The 12,778-nt window shown below is 49.8% G+C and overlaps 1 protein-coding gene across 1 annotated transcript; it reads right to left on the bottom strand.

The window, feature by feature from the left end:
* Positions 1-430: 430 nt before the first annotated feature.
* LOC144163229 (peroxiredoxin 2-like) lies at positions 431-7,205 on the bottom strand. The gene is made up of 6 exons (XM_077694089.1): positions 6,968-7,205; positions 4,885-5,022; positions 4,634-4,750; positions 3,663-3,785; positions 3,033-3,163; positions 431-1,513 (listed from the first exon to the last, which is right to left on the bottom strand). Exons 1-6 carry the CDS (start codon positions 7,021-7,023, stop codon positions 1,431-1,433), a joined length of 648 nt encoding a protein of 215 aa, XP_077550215.1. The 5' UTR covers positions 7,024-7,205; the 3' UTR covers positions 431-1,430.
* Positions 7,206-12,778: the final 5,573 nt, after the last annotated feature.

The raw sequence follows: 12,778 nt of genomic DNA, 5'->3' as shown, positions 1-12,778 counted from the left end.
AGGAATACCGCAAAAAACTAACAAAAATTCCTGTCGTACGACAAATGCGCGCCAATCCCCCCTGTGAAGGTGGTTGGAAAGCGAAGCTGTAAGCGACCCCCACAACGATTACCCATGCCACGTCACTTGAGTTCACACACGTGGCTCTACAAAAAGCGAAACAAGTGAACTGTACTTAACTACACCCTTTACAACTTCAAAGAAATATTCTTTGCTAAGGTTAAATCAATGCATGACCCATGAATGGTGGTTGGTTGAGTTGTATTGGGGAAGCACATGAGTGGAAACTTTTTTTCATGAAATTAAAGAAAGCTGAAACCCGGTGTTAGACGATCTCACTTTTCCTCCGTCTCTGCCGCCGCCGACGGAGGCGGCGAGACCGGCGGCAGAGGCGGGGGATAAGTGAGATGCCATGCGTTGGTGTGAGCTTCCTAGCGCATGCGCAAGGCCCACGCACGGCCGCTATACGTGCAATGGGCGGAGCGCACAGCGGCGCGAGAAGTCGCGTTACGCTATCACGTGACATTCAACGAGAATGCCGGAGGTAAACCCGCAGATGGGCTCGGTGAGTGCACCGTCTGTTTCCCCCGTCTCCGCGTGGGCTCGCAGCTGAATCGATAAGACAACGGGCCCTCGCTCCATTTCTTTATTCGTTCCAGGTTCAATTCCTGGCGGTGCCATCTTCTTAATTTGTTCGCGGGAGTTTTCTCATGACACAAACGGTCGCGACAGAACCCTCGAAGGGTAGATGGATTAAAAACTTTGTTGTGAGAACAGAAGTCCTGTTGCTACGGCAAAGCCACCTGTCGTTACGACACACATTTCTGTCGTAACGACAAAGTCAATTTTCTTAACGACAAACATTCCTGTAGTCACAACAGAACTGCCATTTACGCTACTCTTCAAAATGGACATTAACAATCAAACCATGTGCAACTACTGATGCAACATCAGGATCACGACAAGACAGGGATTCGGCACGACGGAGCATCAAAAAGAGGACAAATACGACACACGACAGAGCATCAAAATCCTGACACAAGAACAGGACAAGACGACAGTACGACTCGCGAAAATACGACAAAGTAACAGAAATTTTTGTTGTCATTTTCGACTGGGCAGCGCCATCGCAGAGACCAGTCCAAACAGTGCTACAAACAATGCTTGAAGAAGTGGTTTGAGAGATTTAGATGGACCCTTGCGGTCGGCAGGCACGCACGGGTATTGTCGTCCTTTCGTTTCCTATCGGTGCAGGTATACAACGCGCTCCGTTATGGTACGACCAAAACGGTCTTAAGATGCTGCGAGAAGAGGCTCGAGAGCGAAGGGCTGCCATTCTGAGCTTGCATTCTTCGACGACACTTGTGCAGACACTGGTAATGAGATACCCGGAGGGGGCTTTGGCGGCATGCCGGTGACTGCTGGCAGGTCTAGTGTTTGGAAAAGTAGGCTCTGCTGCCGCTGGGGTCGGGCCTGATGGTGTCGCTGCCAGGCTTCCAGTTGGCAGGGCACACTGCATAGACCAGGGAAAAGCAGCAGCAGTTGAGAACTAGAGTTCATCTTTTTTCAGCATCAGTTGTTCCCACAAAATGCAAATATTCCCCAAGTTTTTAGCAGGACAGCCATAAAGAGAACACACTACTTCGCTCAGTAGAAACACGCTTCGACTTGGGGGCTTGCCAGTTTTAAATTTTTAAAGATTGCAGCTTTTGTCATAAATTGATACGACGAGGGTTGTGTGCTGAGCACATGAAACACGGTAAGGAATCAATACATTCCAACTTCTCAAAAGTTGGCAGATTCTGGAGAACAACACACTTGGGGCCTGCAAGCTGTATACAACCGCTATCTAGAAAAAGCTGGGAGTGCAGTAAATGTTGTTCCAGACTTCTGATTTTCTTGCTGCAAAAGTTGCCCAACTGCAAAGTTTGTGGTTCAAGGAAAGGTTCAGAGCCGTAATGCCGTGATTTGAACAACGAAGCATGCAGGAGTCCTGAAGGATTGGAGCTGGAATCATAAACTTCAACTCTTATCTCACCCCTAGCTTTCTGTAGGTAACACCTCCATAAAGTAGTAAGCACCCAGTAAGCTACAAAAACTGTACAAAATGTACGTACTTCGAATTATTATTTTTTAAGGAAGGTATTTCATATTTAACCAACGCACTGAGCCACACGAGCCTCTTTGATCAGTAGTAATTGCAGAGTATATTTAGCGATTTGTGCAACGGTTGTGGGGATATTCGAACGGAACAAAACAGGGGGTGTGGAGCTGCCCACAGGATCGTGGGCAATACCACACCAACAGCCGACAGCCTAAGCGAATTAATAACCCTGCTACACTGGTGCCCGAATCATTCGAACCGAATGCCATTTGACTCAAGTGCGAAGTTGTACTGCTCGAGTTGGTTTTGAAATGGCATTCCGCTCAAATGACAATCGAGTCGAATGATCACCCCTAGAGGTATTTGGGGCTCTAAATGCCATTTATTGCATTCTCGCACACAGCGTTCCAGGACAGCATTAACAAATATATTACTGGCTTACGTAAAACAAACAAAATATTCCTAATTGTGAGACGAAAATTTGCTTACTTTTCAGACACTTGAACCATGATACCAAGATGCAATAATTCCATACTCTCATCATGACCAGTGGGAGCAAGCGACAAACCAGTGCGGCCAGACAGCACAAAACATGCACCAAAAAGTACATAAAAAATCCTTCATTGCGATTTAAAACTAGGAAAAACAGTGTCAAAGCTTGCGTCATTTATAATTTGATAAGATTTCACTGCCAAAGATTGCTGCTAAATTTGATTGTTGCATTACTGTGCAAAAACAGAAATCAACACCAACACCACACGCAACACAGGGAGTGATTATTTGAGCTTTCAAATCCCATCGAAATTTTAGTGGAGCACCATGTATTCTGAAGGGCATTCGAAGCCCCTCAACCGAGTCGAATGGCATCCGGTTCGAAGTAATTTCAGATGCCAGTGTAGCAGGCGTATAAGACGAGACAAGCGTTCACCTTCGCCATGCTCGTCGACGTACTGGAAGGCCTGCACAAGCCGGAGTGCCTCGTCGACGGAACGGCCGACCCCGAGGTCGTTGATGGTGACCTGACGCAATCGCGCCTGCTTGTCGATGATGAACAGGGCACTGGGAAGAGAAAGGTGGCGGCGACGTGATCCAGATCGGAGTTCTTCAAGTTACACAAGTGCAGAATCAAGGCCATGCGTGCACCCCTGCCTCACAAGAGCCGAGGGCAAGTTTACTGGTTCGGCACGTAGGGGAGAAAAAATAAACTTTGAGGAACACTTACTGCTTTTCAAATTAGAAAACGATAAATAAGGCACTGTCTACTTGGGAGCCCACTTGGGAACTCACAGCTTTTTGAGGGGGAGGGGGGGGGGGCAATATGCTGCAGGCAATATGCTACAGATAGCGCCTGGTGAAGTTGCCCTGTGTTCGCCACTGCTTGTATACAGCGCGGGAAGGGGAGGGGGAGGGTGCACTGCCGACTGTTTTTAAACATGAGGTCTATGGGAAGTGGCACAGCAGGAGTATACTGAGTAACTGATGTGCCTTGCAGACAGAGGGCGAACGGTGGCGAAACAAATGAATGGACAAGGGAAGTGGCACGGCGGATTTTACTCACCGGAAGGCAATGCCTTCATCTTCATTGAGAACGCCGTATGCCCTCGCAATCTTCATGGTCTTGTCGGCAAGCAGCGGGATGTCCACCTGGCCAACGCCACCTTGGTTGCGTGGGATGTTGGTCCTGCAGCAAGGCAGCAAAGGAGCAGGATTGTTGTCGCAGTAACTTCGCAAGTGTATGAACAGGATGGTATCCCTGGGATAGGCATATAAGGACAAGCAACCGTTTGAATCTGACCAAATTAAGTAGAAAATCGGCAGTGTATAAACAAAATCCTGAGCCTTTGTAATTTAAAAAAAACTCCCCCACCTCCCCGAAGGGGATCGTGCAGAAATGCGAATGCATTGGGTGCACCGATGAGTGCGCTGCGGCAAGCAGTAACGGAGAGAGGCGTGCGCTCCACTGCATTTATATACATTTTCCGAGCGCAGCGAGCGGAGAGAGGGTACGCGGAGAGGAGAGAGAGACCCGCGCAACACGCCCGCCCCGCGCGCGAGCTCTCTCTCCCGCCGAGCTCCGCGATGCGAGCGCCCTCACACGCCCGAGCGCGCTCCTCCTATCCACTCACTCTCCGCTACTCCGCCCGAGCTCCGCGATGCGAGCACCCTCACACGCCCGAGCGCGCTCCTCCTCTCCCCTTGCCCTCCGCTACTCCCGCCCGAGCTACCACCTGCTCCGGTCGCTAGGCGCGCCACAGCTGTTGCTAGGGGCGAGGAGGAGCGCGGAGAGATAACACCTGTGGGCGCACGCCGACGGAGCACGACAACCCCCGACTAAGAAATGCATTCGCATTTAAAAGTGGTTAATTTCTATGGAGTTTGTCAGAGGTTGAATTTAATTGACAACCAAGGTAAAAAAAGGTATTTACCAACAGACCGAGATTAACTGCCAGCACACAGACATGCATGCCATAGGAACTACTAGCACACTTCTTGAAGACCAGTCTGCAGCCACGGCGAAATCGCTCTTACCAGGCGAGGTGACAGAAGTGGCTGTCGGTGGAACACGCCACGACCTCACAGTTGACCCTCCGGAACTCCTCCACACGGTCACTGAAGGCGATGATCTCCGTGGCGCAGACGAAAGTGCTGAAAGGGGTATGCGCAAGGACGCATGCGTAATAATTTAGATGACGTAAAACTCGGTAAGCGGTGCTTCACGAATGTCGATATGAAAACTGCACATAAAACAATGGGAGAAGGCAGAACGAGTTGCTACTCACAAGTCAAGCGTGTAGAAGAAGAGGACGAGGTACTTGTTCTTGTAATCCGACAACTTGATCTCCTTGAACTGGCCATCGACGAGGGCGGTTCCGCAAAAGTCGGGAGCGGGAGTCGTTAGCTGAGGCACCACCATGACCCTGAATTCACAAGAATAATACAAAAAGACGACCCAAATTAGAAAAACAGGTGTGCTCTCAGGAACGAGAGGTTCCAAATACGCGTGGCAATGCGACCGAGCGCCCGCGCAGCTGTCTTGCAACTGTATACGCGGCATAGGGAAAGAGGCGAGGAAAAAGGGACACGCAGTGTCGAGGGTGGCGCTGCGAGTAAAGCTAGGTAGTGCCGCTGAGGCATGACAAACGTCAGTTTCCTACAACCGTAATTACTATAGCGCGTACCGCGAATGGCGCAAGCAAACTGTCACACGGTGGAGAGCACACGACCGTACCGGCAAAGCTGAGGGCCAAGCGTTCCTACACACGCCGTACCTCGTTAGAGTGGTATCTTCTGCCCTCGTCGGCCTTGCGCCATAAAAAGACAATCATCATCATTAGAGTGGTAGCTTCAACAGCGTCGCAGAATAACCCATGGTACAGCGGAAATCTGAAAATTTTCTGCAACACTTTGAAAAGACCAAGGCTCGAAACGTGCGACTGCTTGGATGGGCAGCGAACACTCGAAATACGAGGTATCGTTTCAAAACGCGTGTACGATAGCTGTTCATGGGGTCTAGAATTGGGTTACGCCTCTTAATGGGACCCTGCAACACTTTCTTCAAATTTCTTGAAATCTTAAATGCTCGCGAATGTGCTAAATTTTGTTCCGGAGGCAGCGGCGTTGGCGATCTACATGGGCCGTTCTCTACCCACCTTACCAGCCCGCCCTGTAGCTAGGCCGCCCTGGCTGTACCATCAAGTGACCGACAACCGGCCTCTCATTCGACTCCACAGTCTGTCGATGGGAAACGCAGTCGAGCAATCCACGGGTGTGCCCTTACTAGCGACTGCGAACCTGCCCCAGGTTGTAGAGGCATTTGTGGATGCTGGGGCCCAAGACGGCGTTTTAACTACAGCGATCGTATGCCCGTCTCATCCAGAAGCAAACCAAAACTGTGCATATGAAACACTCCGCACCTGGCCTTCTATGCTGGCGGAGCTTACAGCCATCCGGGACGGACTGCAAGCTCTCCTACCCGCACTTCTTGAAGCTCCTGGAAGTTTTACGGCACACATTTACACGGACTCAGCGGCGGCCATACGGGATTTGCGACGTGTAGCCTCCAACTCGTCTGTCTCAAGAGACATTCATGACCTGCTGGACACGTGGCCCTGCCCTCTCCGACTGTCATGGATACGACGTAATACTATCACCGCTCATATTGCGGCGGATAGTTTCTGTCACGTTACGTCGGTTCCACGGCCCCTGCCCTTGCTGACAACTGACCCACATGACCAACTTGTCCAACTAAAGGAAGATCTGCGTCGCGCCACACGTGCTCTCATCCCACCGTGTGGAACAGACCTTCCCAGTGGGCTCGCTCGCTGGGAGGAGGTCCTGCTGCGTAGACTACGAGTTGGGGTGGCCCTCTCTCCTGCGGTAACCCGGGCGTGGCCACCGCGATACCATGCCCCGTTTTCCACGACCTGCCCCTTTTGTACGGCTCCTGCCGAAGAAGCCGACACCAACCACCTGCTATGGACGTGCCCTTCACTAAGTGCAGCGAGATCCCGGCACCTTCGCGGCACAGGCCTGCATCCGGGGAGACCCCCCGATCTTCAGCGATGGCTGTGGGGGCCCCACCACCGCTGTCTTCTGGACTTCATCCGGGAAACGGGTGCAAACTTGTACCTGTAGGAACTTATGCCAAAGGGCATACTGTCGCAATAAAAAAAAAAAATGTGTTCACTTCCTGCGCGAGCGCGAAGAGTTATCTCGGCTTGGTTCCGCGGCTTGGTTACCGATTATGAATAACTGGAATAGCGGTGATGATGCATGCACTGGGGACGATGCCGTACGCGCGGGCATATTTTCGTGTGCGTCCACTCGTACGCAGACTCGTAAAAGCGTTGGTAGTGCACTCACATCACGTCGGGAATCGCGATGGGAATCGCGGACGTAGGGTCCGCGAAATTGGACATGTTCTTTGTAGGGGGAGCTCCAACCGGCGGGGTCTCCTTGGGCAGTGTCCGAACCTTAGGGGTCGCTTCTACGTCGTCCCCTCTGTCAGCTGCTGCTGCTGGTGCTGCAGTCTGGCGCAGAGGCTGTTCCCGCTCGTCCTGGGCCACGCTGACTCGCTCGGTCGCTGCGATCGCTGGCGGGGCACCCGTCAACCTGAACCGCCGCCCCGCACGTAAACTAATCAGCATGAGCAAAAAGAAAGGTTCATAAGCACGCATTACACATCAAATATACCTTTGGTGCAACATCCACACTCATTCCACCTGTTTACGACCAACAGAAGCTGACCTCCCAAGCCAGTGGTGTCGAAAAGGCGTCTCAGAAGGTTGACGGCTCTTCATTGGCAGCTCTTCGCAAACGTTTTATACAACAGTGCGGCCGTTTCCGCAATTAACAGCGCTAAGTGCTAGCCAAGAAGTATAGATGAACGCGAACATACTCTTTAGACCATGTCTGAAATTACAGCGCATATTAGTCAGGCGCGTGGCATAAACGTGTCAGCGCCCCCACCTCTACCCTCCCGCGACTTCGTGTAGATCAAGAAGACCGTTCGACCACGTCTAGCAGCCCTATTAAGGATGGAAAATGAGACACGGGTTCAAAGCGCTCGCTCGGCCAGCGTGAACACGTGCACAATTCGCACGGTCATCGCGCGCACAAACCACTATACTCGGTTACAACCATGGAGGAAAGAAACGGTTATTACTTCCTCCATGGTTATTATTCCTCCAAGGTTATTATTTCCTCCAAAAAAGAGTATTATTTCCTCCATGGTTACAACTCAAGAACGGCACCACCTCATGTAGTGTATCACTCCGCCAAAGCGCCGGACCCGTGACGTCAGTGCGCGCGCGTTTTGAAAGGGGTTTGCTACGAATGCGTGATATCGTCTGCCTTGTCTCGCGCAGTTTGTTTGTCGTCACTGGAGTCGTTTATAAGCATATTAAGTCCAAAAAATCACGGGAACGGCTCACGCCGTGTTCAAACGATTCCCAGTAACGCCCTACTTGCGCCGAGCCGAGAAACATCCCGCTACGGTGATAAGGCACAGAGGCAACTTCCGGTTGCCTCTGTGCCTTCAAGGCTGTCAAGGGGACGAAAAGAAGATTAGAATGCTGGTGGACGAAAAGCAGAGAGGGGAATATTGCCTAGGACAGTTACCAGCTGTAACAGGGGAAAAAAAGTATTTCGGGCGTAATAAGCTTTAGTGCCTGCCCTAAGCAGCGCTAGTATTAAACCAAGAGTGTAAAACCTGGTTATATTAGTCCTTTTTGGTAAGATGACATGTCATCACCCCGCTTCAAAGGGGAAACCAATAGCAATCATCATCATCATCATCATCGGTGCCGTTCTTAAGTTGTCACCGAGTATAGCAGGTATGTCCACACTGCAGAGTGGCGCTTTTATGCGTTGGGCGCCACTCTGCTGGACGGAGCATTGGATCAAACCTGTGCTACTGGGCCCCAGGACAAGAGCTGACACTAAGGCGGGAGTTTTGAAGCCTGATTGAACCTGCTTCCCAATGGTGATGCGGATTAATGCACCACGTGGACACTCGGAAAGAGAAAAACCACTTAGAGATTGTAGGCAGAAGCAGCTGCAGTGTGTTCAGCAACCTCATTTTTTTGCGTATCGTGAAGCAGCAAAAAAAAAAAAAAACGGTGGCATTTAAGTGACCTCGATTCTGTTTTTCTTTCTTTTCTTTTTTTTCTTTACAGTCTCATTACGCACACAGCGTATCGTCGTGGAGCTCAGGCTACTCCTCCTAGCTAGAGCACTAAATGTTAAATGACCCGCCATCGTAAGCAATCAAACTAACATTTTATGTACTTGGCCATATGGCGCGAAATAACTTGTACGAAGGCAAGTCTTACGTCTGTCTTTGAAACTGAATTCATCACTGTTTCCACGTCGCTACTGTTCCGTCGCTACCCTCTCCATTTTTGTGGCCTTCGTGCGAACGTACCACTACCTGAGAAATCAAAGCTATCGTGCAAACACGGCAACTAATGAAAACATTTTGTGAGCAATAAATATACAAGAAAACCAAATAGGCAGCAGCTACGTGTTGGAAGCTTGGAAAGGAGGACAAACATACAGAAAAGTCAGCACGAAATTCTCGAAGAACTGGAACTGGGACGGTGGGTTCCATCATTAGTTTTTTGCTCGGTTATACTCTTGTTCGTTCAGATAATTAGTCTAACTTCTCGTTTTATTTTTTTTTTTCATCTGAAATTAAACAAATGTGTAAAAAAAATGCTGAAATCCGCACGTCCGTAATGTCGCCACGTAATGCGGAAGAATATGCAAGGTATATGCCCCCCCCCCCCCCCTCCTTATCCTTCCATGACCAAGGAAAAAACTTTACTGTAACGGTTTTACACATTGTTCCCAAAACCTCAGTTGAGTGAGTCTCGTGAACCTGCAGGTCACGCGCACTGCGTTACAAGCCCGTTCTGCACAATAGACAGTTCTAGAATAACGTAAATAACTTACGCAGCCGTACGCAAACAGTTAGCGAACGTCATTTCTTTGCGTCGTTCGCACTGCGCATGCGCCGTACGCGAAGCCGCTTCTGCGTTTAGCGGAGAGAAATAGCTATGCGCTCCTGCATCGAATTTGTGGGAATGCAGACCTTATGGCAAAATGCAAGTTTCGTTCACCAGAAAGTGTGCATCGTCCCAATAACAATGATACCAACTTCGACGCACTCTTCCAACAATTAATCTATATATTCAACAAAAGCGGTGAGGCTGGAAAGAATCACCAGCCATTTTCTATTCCGGTCCTTATGACATCATAGAGGGGCTTGTTCGTGCGATTGGTTTCCGCTGACCAAAGCCACCGCGACGACAGGTTACTGTGCGATTGCAGCGCATGATTTCGTTTGGTGGTATACCTAACACACCTGTAACCCTGTTTCCACTATTTTCCAGTTAACGTCACTGCCGACGTTCTCAGGCTGGAGCGCGAAATTCGAAAAGCTTTTCAGTATTGGCGATCTATTTTTTTTTCCTGAAAACAACCTTTTTCGGAGCCGAAATGAGTTGAGTCAGTTCCCGAGGCTCATTCCTTTCAAATTACACAAGATTGTACTCTGTCTTTTACTTCTAAACCGCTCTAAATCTTGCTGCAAGGTATACCGAGAACACGCTTACTTATAGGATCCCAAGCTTAGGAACACTCTCGTGGGCTTCCCGAAAGTTGAAGACGACCTCATACACGAAGAACCTCTGCGCCACACGACTCCATATACAGGTCCCTCAAGTCGCCAATGGATCCGCGGAGACACATAATGTAGCGCGACCCTCGGACATTACGAGCCACAACGGCGGCGGTAAAGGATGAACACTGCGCTGTTCCACAACAACGATGCGCGACTGGTTGCGGTTCCCTGTATCCGCCCCCCCCCCCCCCCCCCCCCCCCCCCGTTTGCCCCTAACACACAAGTGTTGCGTGTTGACCTGTTTCCAATTGGTTCACTTGAGGTCACGAGTTCGTCTTCTAGAGGATCTCATCTGGGCGAAATGCAAAACCGCTGAACTTTCCCGTTGGTGGGAAGCGGGAACTAACACGGGAATAATAGAAGAAAACAAAACCAGACGAGACGAAGCGCTTCGTCTCGTCTATGCAATGTATTGCCGACTCGCCCAAGCTTCCGCTCTTGATGAACTTTCCCTGCAGGTGAAAGGGGCCATGAAGACAAAATACAGCATTGCTTATTAAAAAAAAAAAAAAACTGCCCCTTTTGTTAACCCATTCAGCTTCGTTTCAGCCCCGAAGACGTTCTTTTTTTCTTTAACAAAGACGCTACCAGTAACGACGAACTTTCAAATTTCGCGTAATTCGACGTCAGCGCTGACGCAACAGAGGGGACATTGACAACCCTGAGCTGTTGAGCGTATCAACTGCGAGGTAGCATTCAAGTGATGAGATAAAACTAGACGCCCCATCCGTAACCGCGCACTCGTTTATTAGCGCCAACCGCACAAATAAGATTCTGTGACGTCATAAAGGCATGCCGACAAAGTGCCTGGTAAACGAGCAGTGCTTCATCTGCTTTCCTCAAGAGCCAGATGAAGCGGAAATTTTGTAAAGCCTGTTCTATATAGTGCGCAATGTCTGAAACAGTCAAAATTGACCTTTTATACTGGAAGAACAGCACGAATATAAAAATCGCGATTGGTGGCTCTTTCAAAAGTGATTCCCGGTAACGCACTTGTCAAATGTTGCTAATCGCGTCGCGGGACCGGGGTGACAGCTAAGGGGCTTCCTTTGCAATAACATCGCGCTCCGCTTTTACAACTTCACGCGCAGAGGTCGCTCTAGGTGCGCTCTTCACGTAGTTGAGCACGTTTTTCAGCGCAACTAATTGATCGCGCAATGGCTGTGCTCTTTGGCAGTGGCCACCGAATGCCAACCAGAATGTGCTTGAAGTTTGTCCCGGCGTACCCATGGCGTCCGCAAGAAGCAGCGATTGTGACGAGTAAGCCAGCAAAGGGTAGCGGCGCCTGTAAGCCCGTGCGCAGAGTGCGGGTGTGGAAAGGGTGCATTCTCCTGTGAACGTTTGTTGGCATTTTCTTTGTTGGAACGTTTGTAGGAAAGCTAAAGCGTCTTGAAAATCAGCGAAGGAAGCCCCAGCGAGATTTCGTCGATACGAGGGCGCTTATCGCACGTTTCCGGCATCCATACTCCAGCGATTAGCGGCGATAACGCACCTTGACCGACTGCTGCCCGAGGCCGTATCACAGCTGCGGTGGCGTAATTCTGTGAAGTGGTCGTCGTTATCGACGACGTGGAGCAACACCGCCCAAGTAAGAAGGCCTGCTTATCTGCGTCGTCGCCCGGTAAGCGTCGAAATTTACCGTTTCTGACTGTGAGTCAGAAATACAATACTGGGAGGTTCCTTCGAGTTTTGTGGAAGAGGGAGTGGGCGAGGAGTATACTATAGCGCCTTTGCTTGTTATCATGGTAATGTTGCAGTGGACACAAAAGTACATAGTGAGTGAGCGCTGCACGTAAACGTTAATCGCCCCTATCTGGAATTGAGAGCGTCCTCAAACAGTGATTAGGTACCCTGCGCACCGCTTTCGATAAACGTCACGATTTCGCCAGTATTTTACGTGAGAAAGTAAGCTTCGCCGCGATAGGAAAGTGCGAATTGCGGTTGCCGTACTTGCTACATTTCACGGAAAGTAAAATATGTTCAGTCCATTTGGAGCACTCAAGCTGGAGGAGTAAGGGCGGGTGCAAAAAGGAAACGGGTACTTGTGATATTCATGTCGTTGCCGCCTTGTAATTCGCTCATGGAGCCTACATGTCCTTTTCCCCACCAGGACGTCTTGCCTCTATGTCATTAAAGCCTACCAATCAATCAATCTCACCAAATTTGTTTACCTGTTTTACATGTGGACAATGTGCATCCGGTTAGAGATGGTCCTTGAGGTTCTTCTGTTGTACCTGACGAAAGTATACATTTTACCTGGTTTACCGTTTTAAAAGCGCTGTGGTAGCCTTTCATCTCAGCGTCCGCCATGGACCGAATAAGTTCCTTGGCTTGCTAAAATTCTAAAATGAATTTTTAAAATTTCCGTTTTTACGAAATGTGCCATCTGGTCGGGCGGAAGACTCAGTTAAACACGTGGGGCCGCCGACCAAAGGTTTATTAAAAAAAAGACATTTCAGCTTCCGTATACGTAATCACTATTCACCTTG

The sequence above is a fragment of the Haemaphysalis longicornis genome, unplaced genomic scaffold (genome assembly GCF_048455015.1).
Source record: "Haemaphysalis longicornis isolate Haplotype H1 unplaced genomic scaffold, Haemaphysalis longicornis Haplotype H1 scaffold_12, whole genome shotgun sequence".
In the NCBI taxonomy this organism is placed as follows: Eukaryota; Metazoa; Arthropoda; class Arachnida; order Ixodida; family Ixodidae; genus Haemaphysalis; species Haemaphysalis longicornis.
This window is presented reverse-complemented; position numbering and strand designations above follow the sequence as displayed.